General features: G+C 35.9%; 1 protein-coding gene across 1 annotated transcript; it reads right to left on the reverse strand.

The window, feature by feature from the left end:
- Nucleotides 1–154: 154 nt before the first annotated feature.
- Nucleotides 155–2490, reverse strand: LOC110655928 (protein BRASSINAZOLE-RESISTANT 1). Its single transcript, XM_021812438.2, has 2 exons — nt 1928–2490; nt 155–1278 (listed from the first exon to the last, which is right to left on the reverse strand). Exons 1-2 carry the CDS (start codon nt 2186–2188, stop codon nt 583–585), a joined length of 957 nt encoding a protein of 318 aa, XP_021668130.2. The 5' UTR covers nt 2189–2490; the 3' UTR covers nt 155–582.
- Between the last annotated feature and the right edge of the window lie 19012 nt (nt 2491–21502).

Genomic DNA, 21502 nt, shown 5'->3' on the forward strand with positions numbered 1-21502 from the left:
GTCGGGCAATGCAATTCCATAGCCAGCCTTGTTTGATGAGCAATGGGACCATTGCAATTTGCAACTATGGATATGGATTTTATATCGATATATCAGCTGTAAGCAGTTCTCATAAGATATGATTAAAAAGTAAACTATCAACAGGAAAATGGTATTATAACAAAGCAAACCTACATCCATTTATATGGTAAACCATCAACAAATAATTTCATATTATCAGGTCTCATGGAAGAGAAAACTCCTCAATCCCAGAAATGTCTATTCCCCCGCTATCTACATGTAATGCTTGTGAAAACATTCCAAACAACTCAATTAGCAATTGTTACGGTCAAATGAGTAAAAGAGAATGAAACTAAATGAACATAAAATTAAACATGAACATTTAATTCCTCCTAAGAAACAATATTTGTTCAATGTATATGCACTTAATTCCCACCAGCCATGGACTGCAACTCTTCCAAATCATGCTCAATGTACCACATAATAGAGTAAGAACATTTCTTCTGTTCCCAACATCTCCTCACTGTAGTCTTCTCTTCAACATCTCCTCCCAGGATTTTCCACTGGCAACATCAGCTCACACTAACTCCGAGCCTTTCCATTTCCAAGTGTGAGCTCTAGATCATCCAATCCCACCTCATGAATCCTTTCTCCTTCCCATGGCTTCACTTGTCCACTCCCAAACTCAAACTCCATACACTTGCCATTCTCTTTGATCACATTGCTCGACAAAATTTGCTCAGCCACAGGTTTCACAAGATTATAGGTTGGAGAGGTTGGCATTGCAGCCACAGAAGGTGCAAATTTTTGAAAGCTTATCCATTGACCAGACTCAACAGTGGATGTATCAGACTCATCACATTCAGGTATGGTGGCTGGCGCATGAAATTGACGGTGAGTTGGGCTAACAGGGGCAGATGCAGTATAGAAAGGGTAATTTAACGAGGCCATGGATTGTTCAGCAATGAACTCCCAGTTGGGAATTGGCTTGGGATTTTTTGAGGTTGGAGATGAGAGTGGTGGAGTTACAGGTGCACTGTTGGAGCTTCGGAGAGAAGGGAGAGACGAGGGAATCGCATTTTGGAGGAAGGGAAGGAGATTAGATGAAGCATTATTCTCAACTCGAGACGGGCTAGGGAACGAAGAGGAAGAGGGACTAACTTGGTAGGAAAGAATTGGACTAGGGAATGATGAAGATAATGGACTTGGATTTTGTGAAGAGTACGGAGTAATTCTCGCAGAGGTGCCTACAATATCAATTGGGGGTGGCTTGCATCCCTGGATCAACAAACCAAACATGGTGGTACTATATCATTAACATGAAAGGAATATAAAAAAAAAAGTGGTGAAAGAAGTTACAGATTGCACAGCACAAGAGATAAAAACGCCTAAGAGCAATTAAAGTCTCCATTAATACCCTGGGTTTTAAATTCTTAGAAAAGAGAAAGATTTTCCACTAATTAGAGATTTCATTAATCGATCAAAAGCTAATCAATTATTCATTGAAATTTTCAAGTTCTAAAATTAGAAAGCCCGCGAATAGACCTTCTTCAATAGCATAAAGTTCCAATGCTCTCTCTTCAAGAGAGAGGAATAAGTATGGAGGATGTTAATAAAACAGCAGTTATAAGACAACTATACTACAAGGTGATCCGGTTCAACCCAACCATAAAAATGGAAACTGGAAACCAGACAAGAAATAGAGAGATAATATGACACAACTAAAAAGAAATACCCAGAAAAAAATTCAGAAAAAAACTAAAAATCCAGGGGAAATGGCCAATCTAAAAGCATGTGAAGCAACGATAAAAGCTCGGTCCAACTAAATAAATCCGTTTCCTTCCCAAATCAAATAGCGGAAAAGAGAAAAAATAAGGTAAATCTAAAGCAATAAGTATAGATCGAATTAAAAGAAGAAAAAGAGCACCTTTCGGTAGGTGGTGCCATCATCTTCAACGACCCAACCAGCCTCGATGCACAAAGCCTTCAAGACCTCATTATTATCGTAGTGTTTGGGCAAATTGTAATTCCCTTGAGCTCTTAACCCTGAAAAAATCTTAGCAGCTATGGCTCTTCTCCTCCTCTCCCTCCTTCTATTATTCTCTCGCTCTCTCCACGAAGGTTTCCTCCTCGGAGCCGCTGACGTCGAAGTCGGTCTGACGTCATTTTCCGGTGAACACGGGTTCATCAATATCTGGCGAGCTGGGTGGATCGCGTTGCAGGGGATTTAAACCCCAGGAAGGGAAAGGCAAGAGAAATAGGGGTCAAGAGGGATACGCTTTCCTTCGCTAGCTGCAAATATAAGAAGAAGAAGAAGAAGAAGAAGAAGAATCTCTCTGTATGTGCGAGGACTTAGCAGAGTTGTTTGAAAAAGAAAAAGGTTGGTTTCTAGAAATGGTAGGGTGTGTGCAACTACACGGAAAGAGTTGTGATCGAACTTCCTCAATCCTCATCAAAGGAAGTTAAAAAAAAAAATGGAAAATCAATCATTTGAGGGTTGGCAAGATAAGGGTGTGTTTGTGCGTGGATGATAATTTATCCTTAGTTGTGAGAAAGAAAAAGGGGTTACCATATACCACGCGTAAGTTTGTGCGCCTGTCTTGTAATGACTAAATAATTTTTTATTAATTATTAAATATATTAACCGCACTAAAAATAAAACTCTATTTGTCAAAGAAAAATAAATATTTTTTTATAATGTAATAATAAAAAAAAAATGTGCATTAAGTATATTAAATAATTTTTTATAATTTTTAATATGTGTCTTATCATTAAGTGTTGAGACTGTGAGTTTATATATATATTAAATATATAAATTTTATATATTTATATTTTTAATACATAATAAAATAAATTTAATAAATTTTTTTTCTAATTTTACTTATATTTTGCTAATATTTTCATGTAATTTGTTAAAGAGGAATCGGTCGTGTGCTGATATAGATTCAATTTTCAATCGGATCAATGGTTTTAATCTGTGATTGATCACATAATTTTAATTCAAAATCAGTTAAGAATAGTTTTGATTTTATTTATGGTCTAATTTTAAATTTGTTTTGATTTGATTTTTAATCTAGTGTAATTTAATTTTTAAAGTGATCTAAACTATTCTAATATCATTCAATTTAAAAGTAAGAAAATAATTTGAGTTCGAGATTCTAATTTTAATTGAATTTAGACTCTTGTACTATTGGTTAATTTTCAATTTAGAGTTTCATAGAGTTTATTATAATTCAATTTTAAATTGATTTCAAAATAACTTAAAATTGAACTCTTATAAAAAATATCTGAATAATTAATTAAAATATATATAATAAGCGTACCAATTTAAATATAGATATCTAATTTAATAATAGAGGGACCATTTCTCTTATTCTTATTATGTTAGCATATTGAAGAATTAATTAATCTTTTTATTACTCTCTTTGTCGCTTAAAGATAAACTTGCATTCTTTTTTTTTTTTTATCTCTCCTATGTTATTTGAAAACAGTAATTTATTTATTAATTTATTAATATACCTTTATTCAATATATGCAGAGAAAATGGTATTCATTAGTTTCAAGGATAATTTAGTAATATGAATTATTTAATTTTTGATAGAATAATATGAATGAAGAGTATATTATGAAAAGATTAAAAAATTATTACTTTAATTATATTGACTAAATTCTTTTTAAATTATGTTATAAAAATATAGTAATTCTGTTTATTTTTGCAAAACGGAAAGAGTATTATAATAAAAAGTGACTTGAAAATTAATGCTAATTGCCTAAAATTTACACAATAAGTAAATGTTGTTGCTATCAGCCTGATATCAACTAGGGGTGAACATTCGGTTAACCGAACTGAATTTTTAACTAATTAAATTATTAATCGATTCTAAAACTATTAATCAAAATTAACAAAAAATTGAAATTAATCAAAACAAAAAATATTCGATCGGTTATTAGTTATAACCGAATTAACTGTAAGAATTGGGGGGTCGTAGTAAGGTGTGAGGCAAAATATCATCCACTAGAATTATATAAAATGCACCAGGTAATGCTCAGGAAAGATGCTAGAGTCACAATGGGCTCACTTAAGTACCATATCTTTAGATAGCATTTTCTAGACATGCATTTCATACAATCCGAATATAATCAAACCACTAGTAAGTACCGTCTTCTCATAATACTACTAGGATACTAAGAATTTATGCCTGTCACGATCCAAAATTCTGTGTCTCGACCTGCACATAATTTAAATATTATTAAATCATGCAAACCTTATCAGAGTATCTTGAAAAAATATATATTGTCACTTGCTAACCCCAAAAAAATAGATAAAATCTAAATAAACAAAACATTGAATAAACAATATAAATATCCCATAAGTAAACTGCGGAGTCTCTACAGATTTCAAATAAAAACTTAAACTATTCAATAAACTAAACTAATTATTAGCCCGAGGGAATATGAATTCGGGCATACCATGAGAACAAATCAAAGATTGTTCCTCTCCAGAAATTATACTAAATATTTGGATTAGCTGCAGAATTCTACTGATCTGAAACAGATAACAGACAGAGAAAACGTATTTTGAGCTAATGCTCAGTGAATGATAATTATAGCACACAACGGAATAGGAATAGACAGACGCTTAATTAATTTCACAATAAATTTTCTATTCAATAAAATCATGCTCATGCTATCAAAATTATTAATAAAGTAATTTGATAAAACATATATATAAAAGAAATTCATTCAATAAAAATTTTATGGTACAATACACCAAGGTGATGATACCCCACATCACCAAAAGCCAGATAGTAAGTGCGCTACCAGATATTGGATACCTTCCTCCTCCTTTACAGATATCAATGCATATGATACTAATACAAATCATAAATTGCAATGATGCATGACTCAACAATGCAACTTAATACTGTAATAGTCCACATGGTATGGTGGGGCCAGATAACAGATATAGATACTGGGCATAGGTATCAATTCAAAACAAAAAATTAATTTGTACAAATTAATCAAAATCAACAAAAAAAATTTCAGATAGCAAAAAATAACTGATAGTGCAATTCCAACAGTTTATTTCAATAATTTTAAAGAGTCAATAAGATCAAATCAATTCAGTGTAACACATCGGTAAATTTCATAATCAGATATCAATCAATATAAAAATATTAAAGGCCTGTTTCCGGAATCCTAATGGCTCTAATGCAGAGATAATTAACAAAATTAATTATTTAATCAAAATCGGAATAAAATTTAATAATAAAATAAAACTCTAAAAAATCACATGCAAAATAATTATTAAAATATTAATTTAAAATTTCATTTAATAATAAATTTAATGCTAAAAAATTTTAAAAGGGACTAACACGGTGCTATGTACTATAATTACTACTCACCTAGAACCTCCAAGACAATAGTTATTTTTAATGGAAGAGAGACAATTTCAACTGACAGATTGAATATTCGAATCTTCTACACACCCAAAATATAAAAAAAATGAAATAATAATAAAATAAAATAACTTTAATATATATATATATTACAAGTATCGGTAAAGGATGAAACCTTATATATATATATATATATATATAATAAAAATAAGCTATTGTCCAATAGTAATCATGATCAACTCAATTCAATACCAATGATCAAAGAAAAAAAATGAATTTCTGGAATAGTTGTAACAAATCAAGGAAATAAAATAAAATTAAATTTACCCATTATTGAGCAAAGAATGAGAATTTTTACCTTGAAAATAGAATTGAAGGTGATGAATAAAGAAGTAAAAATTTAAGGATTCTCTGCGCATATTAAATTATAATCGTAAATATATATATATATATAACAATAAATACAGGATGATAAAAATACCAGTTGAGAGTATTTGGTATAAAAGGTGGTGATAAATTGGCTTTGAGAGTAAAGTTTAGCAGAAAGAGATTATTATGGTATATATATTTCAAGAGTTCCATTAGGTATAGAATATGATAAGAGTTATTATTGAACTGGGTTGTTCAGATTACAGATATATATATTTAATTTCAAAAATAATATATACATAAAAAATAAAATAAGCAGGTCATCCAATAAAATATTCCTTTTTTTTTTAGATTATTGTTAGCTAATAAAAATAAATAGATAAATAAATAGATAAAATATTGGGTTTCCACATACTTTCCCCCTTAAAAGAAATTTGGTCTCCGAATTTAAACAGACAAAATTCTAATCTGAAGAATAAAAAAAGTGAGGATATTTGGCTCGCATTTCAGATTCTGCCTCTCATGTGGTCTCACTACTTGAGTGATTATGCCACAAGACTTTGACCAAAGCCACTTCCTTAGATCGGAGTTTCTTAATTTATCGATCTAAAATCTTTACTGGTTGCTCCTCATATGACATATCATCCCTAAATTGTATGGTCTGAGGTTGTAAAATATGAGATAGATCTGGTACATACTTCCTAAGCATATAAATATGGAAAACTAGATGTACATGTGCAAAACCAAGTGGAAGGGCTAATCGGTAAGCAACTGCTCCAATTCTCTCCAAAATTTCAAATGGACCAACAAAACGAGGACTAAGCTTCCATTTCTTCCCAAACCTCATGATTCATTTCATAGGTGAAACTCTCAGAAATACATGATCACCAACCATAAACTCTACATCTTTATGCTTAGGGTCAGCATAATTTCTCTGTCGACTTTAAGCAGTCAAAAGTCTATCACGAATTAGCCAAACTTTCTCTGAAGTTAACAGTATCAACTTTGGTCTAGTAAGCCTTCTTTCTCCAACTTCATCCCAACAAATTGGTGACCTACACCTTTGACCATATAATGCCTCGTATGGAGCCATCTCTATACTTGCCTGATAACTGTTATTACAAGCAAACTCCACTAAAGGCAAATGATAATCCTAACAGCCACTAAAATCCATAACACATGCACAAAGTATGTCCTCCAATGTTTGTATGGTCCTTTTTGACTGTCCATCTGTCTGAGGGTGAAAAGCAGTACTAAAGACTACTTGTGTTCCCAAAGCTTCTTGGAATTTATTCCAAAATCGAGAAGTAAACTGAGTACCATGATCAGAGACAATAGAAATTGGAACACCATGAAGACTAATAATCTTGTCTATATACAACTGTGCAAGTTTAGCAAAGTTATATGCAGTATTCACAGGAAGGAAATGAGCAGATTTTGTCAATCTGTCCACTATCACCTAGATTGCATTGTAACCACCTCATATACTAGGTAAACCCATAATAAAGTCCATGGCAATGTGCTCCCACTTTCACTCGAGAATAGGCAATGGCTGAAGTAACCCAGACGGTCTCTGATGTTCTGCCTTAACCTGTTGACAAGTCAAACATTTAGCAACAAAGTCTGCAACATCCCTCTTCATGCCACCCCATCGATAATGCTCCCTTAAATCACGGTATATCTTAGTTGAACTTGGGTGTACTGTGTAAGCAGAATGGTGTGCCTCCTCTATGATTTCTCTTCTCAACTCATTAACACTGGGGACACAAAGTCTAGTGCCGTTATGAAGAACTCCATCATCATCTAACATGAACCCTTGAGCTTGGCCTTGATGAATACTATCTATAATCTTACACAACTGAGAATCCCTCTTCTGAGCAGCCTTAATTCGATCAATCAAGATAGGTCTAACTCGAAAATGTGCTAAGAAGAATTCAGATACGACTTCAAACTCTACTCCCTGATCTAGCAACTCATGTAATTCACCAATCAGAGGCCTCTTCTTGGTAGATATATGGGCTAAACTAGAAGACTTCCCGCTTAGAGCATCAGCTACCACATTAGCTTTTTCAGAGTAATATTGTATGGTGCAATCATAATCCTTCAGCAATTCTACCCATCTCCTTTGCCTAAGATTAAGATCACGTTGGTCAAAGATGTATTTGAGACTTTTGTGGTCAGCGAAGATTTCACAAGTCTCACCATATAGATAGCGCCTCCAGATTTTCAAAGCAAAAATTACTATAGCCATTTCCAAATCATGAGTTTGATAATTTTGCTCATGCCTTTTCAACTAACAAGAAGCATAAGCAATAACTCGTCCATGTTGCATCAAAACACATCCTAAACCAATCCTAGAAGCATCACAATACACTGCATAACCCCCTGATCCAGATGAAAGAGCTAACATTGGTGCTATAGTCAAACGAGTCTTAAGCTTCCGAAAACTTTTTTTTTTCACAAGCCTCAGACCACTGAAATTTCACATTCTTCTGTGTCAACTTAGTTAAAGGTGGTGTAATATGAGAGAAGTCTTGAACAAACCGTCTATAATACCCTGCTAAACCCAAGAAACTACAAATCTCTGATACAGTTATTGGTCTAGGCTAATGAAGCACTGCCTCAATTTTCTTTTTATCAATACACACCCCATCCTTAAACACTGTATGGCTTAGAAAAGCCATGCTATTTAACCAAAACTCACATTTTGGGAACTTGGCATATAGCTTGTATTCTCGTAAGGTTTGAAGGATAATTTTCAAATGCTGCTCATACTCCTCCTTACTCTTTGAGTACACTAGAATGTCATCAATGAACACTATAACAAACTGATATAAGAAAGGTTTGAAAACTTTATTCATGAAATCCATAAAAGCTGCTGGAGCATTATTAAGACCAAAAGGCATTACAAGAAATTTATAATGTCCATACCTAGTCCTAAAGGTAGTCTTGAGTATGTCTTCTTTCTTGACCCTCGATTGATGATGCCCAGATCGAAGATCAATCTTGGAAAAAAACTTTGCACCTTGAAGTTGGTCAAACAGGTCATCTATGCGTGGAAGAGGATACTTGTTACGCACAGTCACCTTATTCAATTGCTTGTAATCAATGCACATTCTCAAAGACCTATCCTTCTTCTGCACAAATAACACAGGAGCACTCCATGGAGAAATACTAGGACGAATAAACCCCTTATCTAGTAGATCATGTAACTACTCCTTCAACTCCTTAAGTTCTGCAGGTGCCATACGATAAGGTGGCATAGATATGGGCTCAGTTCCAGGAACTAAGTCTATACTAAACTCTACCTCTCGCTCTGAGGGTAAACCTGATAAATCTTCTAGAAACACATTAGGAATTTCCTTAACCACTGCAATATTCTCCAAACTTGCACTTTCTACTTGAATGTCTCTAACATAAGCTAGATACCCCTTATACCTCTTTCGCAATAATTGGCTAGCACTTACTGCTGAGATAAGATTATTAGAGGCTATACTACGATCTCCCTGAAATTGAAATTCTGTCTCCTCAGGAATTTTAAAGAACAAAACTTTATTATGACAATCCAATGAAATGTGATAAGTGGCTAACCAGTTCGTGCCTAAAATCACATCATATAACACCCCTAAGTTCGGTAGTGCGTTCTACTGTTCCAGTGATCAGTGTTGTCCGGACAGCTAGAATGCCTAGAACTACACTTAAACATGGATGAGGAGACATAAAATAATAAAATACAAAAAAAGAAAATACAAGAAAAACAAAGAAAAAATAATAGCAAAGAAATGTAACCAAGTTAAGCGAGTCGAGAACCCTAGCGATGGGTGACCGCACCGGGAAGTCACAGCGTGGACCGTTGACTAGCCCTGGACTGCGGGGAACCCTGGAAATTTCTTTTTAGGACTTAAATAAATGTCTATTGAAGTATAAATGCCATTAGAAATATCAAAGAAAAATTAATTAATTAGTACAAAGAAAAGTGAGAAATCGAAAAACGGATAAAACCCGGTGTTACAAAAAAATCGGGAATGCAACCCGAACAGGGGCATTGTGGTTATTTGACATCCCGAGTTGTCTTTTGACCTAAATGTCCATTAAAAATACATGATATTACACTTAGAAAATATAATGAAAAATTAAATTAGTGGTACCTAATGTAAATAGCAAAAATGGGGAGTTAAATGTGGGAATAAGGAAAGTTAAGGTTAAACTAATATTAAATTAAGCTTAGTGCTCCACTCACCCATCAAAGTGGACCACTAACTTACCATTTGGACAGATTTCATCTTCTTCCTCACCTTGCCAAAGAACCAGCCGAAATGCTCTCAAGGGAAACCACCATTGCCGTCCACCTTTGAGCTCCATGCATGTGAGATTCAAGCTCCTTTCTTGGCACTTTCCTTCATTAAAGATTGTCCATACACCTTGGGCAGTAGATAGGCAACAAGAAGACCAAGTTTTGGAGAGGTTTTGAAGAGTTTCCAAAGTGGTAAGTTTGTGTTTTTGGTTATTGCTTCATTAAAGTTAGTAAGAATGTTATGGGTACTTGAATTATAGAGAGATTTTTGAGGTTTGATGTTTAAAGGGAGAGGTGTATTTTTGGCAGCCATGAAAACTCCTTAAAGACAGTTTATTCTTGCTTGTAAATGATAGATTAAAGGGTTGAGTAAGTGTTTATGTGTATAAGAATTTATTTGGGTGATGTATATTAAGTATATGTAAATGTGTACTTGAATTTGGAAGCTTGGAAATTAATGGAGTGTGATGTATGAATTGGCAGCTTGAATGGTGTACCATAAAAATGTTATTTCATGTTTGGGTTATGGAATATTAATGTTGAATTGTGGTACTTGTTATAGCAGCTTGTGTATATGTATGATGGTGTGAGGTTAGACATGTAAATGAGCTAGGTTAGGTGATTGAATTGTTGTAATTTGAGCTTGAAAAATTCTGTACTATATGACGCATATTGAGTGTGATTATAAGCTGCCAAAATGACCAACAATATATTGTGAATTGTGTTTAGGTTATGGTACAAGCTAGAATTGGCATGAATGTTTAGTTTGGTAAATGTTAAAAGTGTCCTTTGATGAGTAATGAATAAAATGTAATAGGGCAGTTTATGTTATGGGCCTAGAACCTTAAGTATGTGGCTCCAATTGGTATGAGACCAATTGGAGGTGAAACTAGGCACAAAATGTGCCAACTTTCATGAAGGAAGCTTACTAAAATTCTGCTTGTAAGGTAACTTGAAAAGTGACCAAATCCGGATTAGTGCAATTAAGGCCTGAAAATTGACCATTTGGGCAGCAATTAGTGTTTAGGCCATAACTCACTCAAAACAGGTCCAATTGACCTGAAATTTTGACCATAAATAGTTAAGACCTATATCTACAAGTCTTATGAAGACACCAAAGCCCAGAAATGACCATAGGCAAGTCAAAAAGCTTGCACAAGTTCGGGTCCAAAAACTGGCCGAACCTAAAATGACCTAAATGACCTAAAGTGATCAATTTTGATGCATTTTGACCAACAATAATAAAATTACCATAACTTGGTCTACATAACTCAGAATGACCTAAAATTTTGCCCCGCGTGCAATAAGACATAGATCTACAAGTTTGTAGTTTTGACCGAAATCAGAAAATCTAGGGAACTAGGTCGTCCGGCTAGATCAAACTAGTATTCCGGAATCTAGTAAATTGCAATAAAACGCAATATACATGGAAATGAATTGGGTAACATGTACCAACCCTAAAAGACTATTGAATGTGACATATTAGTAACATTAAAACCTAATTTACCTAGAACGCATCGAGGGTCGACATATTAGGTTGACTAAGCAAATAATAGAATTCAGTGAATTAATTATCAAGCATTATCGTTAGAGACAGTTTAAATGAGTAATGAAATACTTCAAATTGTGTTTCTCAGTTAGCAAGGACTCAGGGAAAGGGAAGGAAACACTGAGTCAAGGCCAAGAGATAGTTATCAGAAGTTTATACACAATAAACCTTATTTGAGCCTTTTATCTTTGAAAAATTGATTTAATGTGATTTATGAAAATTTAAAGTTAATTATGAATTGTGTTGCCATCTTGTGAATGAAATTATGACTTTGGAAATTTATTGGATTTCTCATGAATCATTTGAATAAAATGTTTGGAATTGATTTTGTGTTCACACTTAGCATGGCAGTATCACATTATTCCTCCTCCATTTATAGGGTTAAGATCGTTTATTTTCCTCCCTCTCTGGTTTACCAGTTGAGGTTATAGATCGGATGAGTACTCATTAGCTAGCTAGCCACCTCCCTCATTGATTTCGATTAGTGGGGTTGTAGATTGCTTTGTTGTGGTGTACAACGCGGCATTGATCAGAAATTTGTGTCATGGCTTAAGTTGTGTATGAATTGGCAACACTGTGTTCTTAAATTATTTGACTAAATTGTGTTATTATGAGCTTTGATAATTTGTAAAATGGAGTTTAAATTCTTATTGACATTCACTGTCTTTTAAATTTAACCATATTTTGACTATTGAGATTTATTGTGATATTGTGGAATGGAGTTCAAATTCTTTATGACATTCATTGTCTTGAATTTAACTATGGTTTAAGTATCCACTATTTATATGACTTATGATTTGTGATTTAAAGTTGTATTTGGTTAGTGTTGTGCACCACTGAGACATTGTCTCAGTGATAGCTTTTCATTGCTGTCGCAGGTAGACAGATGGACAGGGCAGCAGACTAGGCTGCTAGTGCATTCAGTGAGGGATCATTGGGTATATTGAGTATACCATATTTTGCATTTTGTACTATAATATATTTTCACTGTATGTATATGTTATTCTTGGTTTTGAGCAGTTGTAAATTAAGATTGTACATTGAAGTTGTAAAATAAATTATGAGTTATTTTGACTTGTAAAATTTGTACCATATTTCTTTTATCTCATCCTTTGAAAATATTGGAAAAAATTATTGTGGATTTGAGTTGAGAAATATATTGTGTTGTTTAACTGTTGGAGTTGAGATTGAGAAATATGTTTGAAGTGCTTTTTACAGTTTTTTTGAAGAACTGTTTTATTCAAAATACAGAGGGCACTCCGCCAAAATTTTTATAGAAATTACTAATAATGCAAATGTGTTAGCTCTTTCACTTAAGTTCAAAAAAGTTTTTAACACCTATAAATAGTGCTCACCACTGTAAAAAGAAGTAAGAAAAGTTTTAAAATCCCTTGTAGTGTATTTAATGGGTTATCAGTAGACGAAGTTGGTAATTCATTAGGTATACTACGAAACATGTTATGCCTTACAGAGGGGTAGGGTATGACATGTTTTTGTGGTATCAGAGCTAATTTTTAAATTCTGTTTTCACCTGTAACTTGAATATTCTTTCTTCATAGTGCAACTACTCAATATCATTGTTTGATACATATAGTACATTATATTATAAATATGCACTAACGGGAGGAAATCTCCTTGTGTTATTTATTCAGGAGGTCTAAGATCCTCGCATTGACTATGGAAGAGGGTGATCATTCAGTCGATCAATCTATAGAGGCTGAGGTGCAAGGGGATGCCCCAGCCCTACATAACGTCAGTGGTTCAAAGAAGACCACCCGCAGCACGTTACGCTCGATTCGCTCGCCGAGAAGGCTGCAATGTTCCAACAAATGGCTGGTAATGTGCCTACTCAAGTCCCAATACAGATACCAGTGGTACAACCACAGTCTTCTACTAGAAAGTATGACAAATTGATGAAATATGGGGCTACAGAGTTCAAGGGGATAGTAGATCCTCTAGAGGCAGAACAGTAGTTAGAGAGGATGGATAGGGTATTCAAGAAATTGCACTGCACAGAGGAGCTCAGATTTGAATATTCAGTATCTTTGCTACAGGGGGATGCTTATGACTGGTAGAAAACCATTCCCTACAGTCTGGTAGAACCTGCAGTGTTAACATGGAATGACTTTCTCAGGGAATTCAGACAAAAATTTGTCCCTGATGCTTATGTAGACCAGAAGCTGCAAGAGTTCCTAAGTCTGAAACAGGGGAGTAGGTCAGTGGCTGAATATGAAGGGGAATTTTCCCGCCTAAGCCATTATGCAGTAAGTCTACTGTCTACCAGCAGGGAGAGATGCAAGAGGTTTGAATCCGGCTTGAAGCCCAGTATCAGATTACAAGTGGTCGGATTCAAACACACTAACTTCTCTGAACTTGTTTCTCAAGCCTTAGAAAGAATTGAATCTGAAGCGGCTCTTAAGAAAAAGAAATCAGAGAAGACAGAGAAAGAGGGAAAATCAGTAGAACAGAGTTCCAGTGGTCCTACTGGAAAGAGGAAGAACCATGGGGGACACAGTAAAGGTGGCAAGAAGTCTGGTAGAGGAAGATATTCAGGACAGAAACCTCCTCTATATAGTCAGCAGAGTACCAGAGGTTCCTACCCTCCCCGCCAATGTGAAACTTTTGGAAGATATCATGGTGGGATATGCTACAAGGCTATTGGAGCCTGTTATAATTATGGAGGCACAGGACACTTTGCCAAGGACTACACCAGTACTCACAGAGTTGGACCACCTCCTACTACTGCAGAAGGGTCAGTTTAGAGCCCTGTCACCAGAAGTTCACAACCACCCAGCAGAGGTAAAGGTAGGGGTAGAGGTAGCCCAGTAGGCAACCAAGGCACAATGAAACAATCAGAACAAGACAGTGCTCCAGTCAGAGTCTATGCAATGAGACAGAGAGAAGAGGGCGAGACATCTGATGTTGTGGCTGGTACCTTCTCAACTTTTAATCAGGATGTGTTTGTGTTATTTGATCCGGGTTCTACCCATTCTTATGTGAGTGCTAGCATCATTGATTGCATTGCTGTTCCATGTACAAAAATGGACTTTGAGGTGCTAGTAACAAGTCTGCTAGGAGAGGAGGTCAGGGTTAATAGAATGTATAGGGATTGTCCTTTGGTGATCCAAGGACACACTTTTCTGTCTGATTTCATTGAAATGCCCTTCAGAGATTATGATATCATCTTGGGCATGGATTGGTTAGCCAAGCATCATGCCATGATTGACTGTAGGCTGAAGACAGTCACTTTAGGTCTCCCTCAGTACAGTGATGTGGTAATACATGGGGAGAGGCAGCTATTGCCATCAAACATTATTTCGGCTGCACTAGCCAGAAAAATGATCAGAAAGGGGTGTGAAGTATACTTGGCACATGTGGTAGACACCCAAGTGGGGAGTCTAGCATTGAGGGACATCCCTATAGTATATGACTTTTCAGATGTGTTCCATGATGAATTGCCAGGATTACCTTCGGAAAGAGAAGTGCAGTTTGAAATTAATATTCTGCCTAGTGTGGATCCAATCTCCATAACACCATACTGAATGGCACTAGCAGAGTTGAAGGAGTTGAAGATACAGTTGCAAGAACTACTTGAAAAGGGCTTTTTCCTCCCTAGTGTGTCACCTTGGGGAGCGCCAGTATTGTTTGTTAAGAAGAAGGATGGCACTCTTCGCTTATGTATTGACTACCGGCAGTTGAATAAGGTGACAATAAAGAACAGATATCCATTGCCTCGCATTGATGATCTGTTTGATCAGTTGAAGGGTGCAGTTGTATTCTCCAAAATTGATTTGTGATCTGGTTATTATCAGTTGAAGGTGCAAGAGCAGAGTATTTCAAAAACTGCTTTCAGAACTTGGTATGGTCACTATGAGTTTCTAGTAATGCCATTCGGGTTAACTAATGCTCCAGCTGCTTTTATGGATCTGATGAACACTATTTTCAGACCATATCTCGACCAATTTTAGTGGTGTTTATTGATGACATTTTAATATATTCGAGGAAAGCAGAGGAGCATGACAGACATCTGCGAATTGTACTGCAGACTTTAAGGGAGAAACAATTATACGCCAAATTATCGAAATGTGAATTTTGGCTGAAAGAAATCTCCTTTTTAGGACATGTTGTGTCAGCTGAAGGGATCAAGGTAGATTCCAATAGGGTAGAAGCTATCCTTAATTGGAAGCCGCCCAGGAACATCACGGAAATTCACAGTTTTCTGGGTTTAGCTGGATATTACCATCGATTTATGAAAGGGTTTTCTATGTTATCTTCTCCACTGACCAAGCTGCTTCGGAAAGATGTAAAATTTCAGTGGACTGATAGATGCCAGCAGAGTTTCGATGAGTTGAAGAGGTATTTGACTGAAGCTCCAATCCTCACTTTACCTACTCTGGGTAAAGAATACACAGTTTATATTGATGCTTCTCACAATGGGTTAGGCTGTGTACTGATGCAAGATCGGAATGTCATTGCTTATGCATCACGCCAGCTGAAACCGCATGAGAGGAACTACCCAACACATGATCTGGAGCTAGCAGCTATTGTTTTTGCTCTGAAGATTTGGAGACACTATTTGTATGGGGAGAAATGCTACATTTACACAGATCACAAGAGCTTGAAGTACTTAGGCACCCAGAAGGAATTGAATTTGAGGCAGAGGAGATGGTTAGAACTGATTAAAGACTATGATTGCTTAATAGACTATCAGCCAGAGAAAGCAAATGTGGTGGCTGACGCCTTAAGTCGTAAGACTATGGCAAGTCTCAGAGTTTCTCCTTTGTCCATGGTATATGAATTGAAAGCACAGCATGCCAGTTTGGAGATTGATGATGAGGGACAGACAGTAGTTACATGGCATGTACAGCCAGTGTTGATTGATTAGATCAGAATGGCTGCTCAGAGTGATGATAAACATCAGAAGCTACTGAAAGAAGTCCAGCAGGGCAAGAAACCTGAATTTTTTGTGAAAGATGATGGTTTATTGCTACATCAGGGCAGAATATGCGTTCCTAATGATGCTGAATTGAGACAGATCATTATGAAGGAAGCACATGAGTCTCCTTTTGCTATACACCCCAGAGGAACTAAAATGTATAGAGGGCTGAAAGAGCATTACTGGTGGATGGGTATAAAGAGAGATATAGCTGAATTTGTTTCCAAATGCCTAACTTGTCAGCAAGTAAAGGCAGAACATCAAGTTCCAGCTGGTTTGTTACATCCTTTGCCAGTACCAGAGTGGAAATGGGAACAGATAACTATGGATTTTGTTACGGGACTTCTGAGGACACAGAATAGTCATAATGCAGTATGGGTTATAGTTGATAGACTGATAAAGTCTGCTCACTTTTTACCAGTTCGGATGGACTATAGCCTGGAAAGATTGGCCAGATTATACATATATGAGATTGTAAAACTGCATGGAGTGCCAGTATCAATTGTGTCTGACAGAGATCCTAGGTTCACTTCTAGATTCTGGGGTAGTCTACAGAGAGCCCTAGGAACTAGATTGAACTTCAGCACAACATTCCACCCACAGACAAATGGCCAGTCTGAGAGGGTTATTCAGATATTAGAGGATATGCTACAGGCTTGTGTGATTGAGTTTGAAGGTAGTTGGGATACACACTTGCCTTTGATTGAGTTTGGTTATAACAACAGCTACCAATCAAGCATTGGGATGCCTCCATATGGAGCTTTGTATGGCAGAAAGTGCAGAACTCCCTTATGTTGGGATGAAGTAGGTGAAAGGAAGATGATTGGGCCAGAAATTGTTCAGCAGACAGAGGAAAAGATCAGATTGATAAGAGATAGACTCAAAGCTGCATTAGACTGTCAGAAGTCCTATGTTGATCTGAAGAGAAGAGATATTGAATATGCAGTGGGTGATAAGGTATTCCTCAAAGTTTCTCCTTGGAAGAGGATTAAGAGATTTGGCAGAAAGGGGAAACTGAGTCCTCGTTTCATCGAACCATATGAGGTTTTGAAAAGAGTGGGTCCTTTGGCATATCGATTGGCATTACCTCCGGAGTTAGCAAGGATACACAGTGTCTTCCATATGTCCATGTTAAGGAGGTACAGATTAGACCCATCTCATATACTATCAGTTGAAGAGATTGAGGTAAATCCAGACCTCTCATATGAGGAAGAACCCATAGAAATTCTGGCTTATGAGGTGAAACAGCTGAGGAACAAACAGATACACCTGGTTAAAGTACTGTGGAACCATCATTCAGGCCAGGAAGCTACTTGGGAACATGAAGAGGATATGAGGAGACAGTACCCACAGCTGTTCAGAGACTAATGCCAGGTAAAATTTCGAGACAAAATTTATTTTAAGGGGGAGAATTATAACACCTCTAGGTTCGGTAGTGCGTTCTACTGTTCCAGTGACTAGTATTATCCGGACAGCTAGAATGCCTAGAACTACACTTAAACATTGATGAGGAGACATAAAATAATGAAATACAAGAAAAGAAAATATAAGAAAAATAAAGGAAAAATAATAGCAAAGAAATGTAACCAAGTTAAGCGAGCCGAGAACCCTAGCGATGGGTGACCGCACTGGGAAGTCACAGCGTGGACCGTTAACTAGCCCTGGACCGCGGGGAACCCTGGAAATTTTTTTTAGGACTTAAATAAATTTCTATTGAAGTATAAATGCCATTAGAAATATCAAAGAAAAATTAATTAATTAGTACAAAGAAAAGTGAGAAATCGAAAAACGGACAAAACCCAGTGTTACCGAAAAATCGGAAATGCAACCTGAACAGGGGCACTGTGGTTATTTGACATCCCGATTTGTCTTTTGACCTAAATGTCCATTAAAAATACATGATATTACACTTGGAAAATATAATAAAAAATTAAATTAGTGGTACCTAATGTAAATAGCAAAAATAGGGAGTGAAATATGAGAATAAGGAAAGTTAAGGTTAAACTAATATTAAATTAAGCTTTGTGCTCCACTCACCCATCAAAGTGGACCACTAACTCACCATTTGGATAGATTTCATCTTCTTCCTCACCTTGCCAAAGAACCAGCCGAAATGCTCTCAAGGGAAACCACTATTGCCATCCACCTTGGAGCTCCATGCATGTGAGATTCAAGCTCCTTTCTTGGCACTTTCCTTCATTAGACCCATCCATATGTCCATGTTAAGGAGGTACAGATTAGACCCATCTCATATACTATCAGTTGAAGAGATTGAGGTAAATCCAGACCTCTCATATGAGGAAGAACCCATAGAAATTCTGGCTTATGAGGTGAAACAGCTGAGGAACAAACAGATACACCTGGTTAAAGTACTGTGGAACCATCATTCAGGCCAGGAAGCTACTTGGGAACATGAAGAGGATATGAGGAGACAGTACCCACAGCTGTTCAGAGACTAATGCCAGGTAAAATTTCGAGACAAAATTTATTTTAAGGGGGAGAATTGTAACACCTCTAGGTTCGGTAGTGCGTTCTATGGTTCCAGTGACTAGTATTATTCGGACAGCTAGAATGCCTAGAACTACACTTAAACATTGATGAGGAGACATAAAATAATGAAATACAAGAAAAGAAAATATGAGAAAAATAAAGGAAAAATAATAGCAAAGAAATGTAACCAAGTTAAGCGAGCCGAGAACCCTAGCGATGGGTGACCGCACTGGGAAGTCACAGCGTGGACCGTTGACTAGCCCTGGACCGCGGGGAACCCTGGAAATTTTTTTTAGGACTTAAATAAATTTCTATTGAAGTATAAATGCCATTAGAAATATCAAAGAAAAATTAATTAATTAGTACAAAGAAAAGTGAGAAATCGAAAAACGGATAAAACCCAGTGTTACCGAAAAATCGGGAATGCAACCTGAACAGAGGCACTGTGGTTATTTGACATCCCGATTTGTCTTTTGACCTAAATGTCCATTAAAAATACATAATATTACACTTGGAAAATATAATAAAAAATTAAATTAGTGGTACCTAATGTAAATAGCAAAAATAGGGAGTGAAATATGAGAATAAGGAAAGTTAAGGTTAAACTAATATTAAATTAAGCTTTGTGCTCCACTCACCCATCAAAGTGGACCACTAACTCACCATTTGGATAGATTTCATCTTCTTCCTCACCTTGCCAAAGAACCAGCCGAAATGCTCTCAAGGGAAACCACTATTGCCATCCACCTTGGAGCTCCATGCATGTGAGATTCAAGCTCCTTTCTTGGCACTTTCCTTCATTAAAGATTGTCCATACACCTTGGGCAGTAGATAGGCAACAAGAAGACCAAGTTTTAGAGAGGTTTTGAAGAGTTTTCAAAGTGGTAAGTTTATGTTTTTGGTTATTGCTTCATTAAAGTTAGTAAGAATGTTATGGGTACTTGAATTATGGAGAGATTTTTGAGGTTTGATGTTTAAAGGGAGAGGTGTATTTTTGGCAGCCATGGAAACTCCTTAAGGACAGTTTATTCTTGCTTGTAAATGATAGATTAAAGGGTTGATTAAGTGTTTATGTGTGTAGGAATTTATTTGGGTGATGTATATTAAGTATATGTAAATGTGTACTTGAATTTGGAAGCTTGGAAATTAATGGAGTGTGATATATGAATCGACAGCTTGAATGGTGAACCATAAAAATATTATTTCATGTTTGGGTTATGGAATATTAATGTTGAATTATGGTACTTGTTATGGCAGCTTGTGTATATGTATGATGATGTGAGGTTGGACATGTAAATGAGCTAGGTTAGGTGATTGAATTGTTATAATTTGAGCTTGAAAAATTCTGTATTATATGATGCATATTGAGTGTGATTATAAGCTGCCAAAATGACCAACAATATGTTGTGAATTGTGTTTAGGTTATGGTATAAACCAGAATTGGCATGAATGTTTAGTTTGGTAAATGTTAAAAGTGTCCTTTGATGAGTAATGAATAAAATGCAATAGGGCTGTTTATGTTATGGGCCTAGAACCTTAAGTGTGTGGCTCCAATTGGTATGAGACCAATTGGAGGTGAAATTAGGCACAAAATGTGCCAACTTTCATGAAGGAAACTTACCAAAATTCTGCTTGTAAGGTAACTTGAAAAGTGACCAAATCCGGATTAGTGCAATTAAGGCCTGAAAATTGACCATTTGGGCAGCAGTTATTGTTTAGGCCATAACTCACTCAAAACAGGTCCAATTGACCTGAAGTTTTGACCATGAATAGTTAAGACCTATATCTACAAGTCTTATGAAGACACAAAAGCCCAGAAATGACCATAGGCAAGTCAAAAAGCTTGCACAAGTTCGAGTCCAAAAACTGGCCGAACCTAAAATGACCTAAAGTGATTAATTTTGATGCATTTTGACCAACAATAATAAAATTACCATAACTTGGTCTACATAACTCAGAATGACCTGAAATTTTTCCCCACATGCAATAAGACATAGATCTACAAGTTTGTAGTTTTGACCGAAACCTGAAAACTGAGGGAACTAGGTCGTTCTGCTAGGTCAAATTAGTATCCCGGAATCCAGCAAATTGCAATAAAACGCAATATACATGGAAATGAATTGGGTAACATGTACCAACCCTAAAAGACTATTGAATGTGACATATTAGTAACATTAAAACCTAATTTACCTAGAACGCATCGAGGGTCGACATATTAGGTTGACTAAGCAAATAATAGAATTCAGTGAATTAATTATCAAGCATTATCGTTAGAGATAGTTTAAATGAGTACTGAAACACTTCAAATTGTGTTTCTCAGTTAGCAAGGACTCAGGGAAAGGGAAGGAAACACTGAGTCAAGGCCAGGAGACAGTTATCAGAGGTTTGTGCACAATAAACCTTATTTGAGCTTTTTGTCATTGAAAAATTGATTTAGTGTGATTTATGAAAATTTGAAGTTAATT

This window comes from Hevea brasiliensis, chromosome 12 (assembly GCF_030052815.1).
Source record: "Hevea brasiliensis isolate MT/VB/25A 57/8 chromosome 12, ASM3005281v1, whole genome shotgun sequence".
Classification (NCBI taxonomy): domain Eukaryota; kingdom Viridiplantae; phylum Streptophyta; class Magnoliopsida; order Malpighiales; family Euphorbiaceae; genus Hevea; species Hevea brasiliensis.

Excerpts from the sequence above, each read along its gene's own strand:
- LOC110655928 (XM_021812438.2), bottom strand. The coding sequence starts at position 2,188 with ATGAACCCGTGTTCACCGGAAAATGACGTCAGACCGACTTCGACGTCA. Across the intron at positions 1,279-1,927 it reads ATGGCACCACCTACCGAAAG|GGATGCAAGCCACCCCCAAT; the intron begins GTGCTCTTTTTC and ends TTGTTGATCCAG.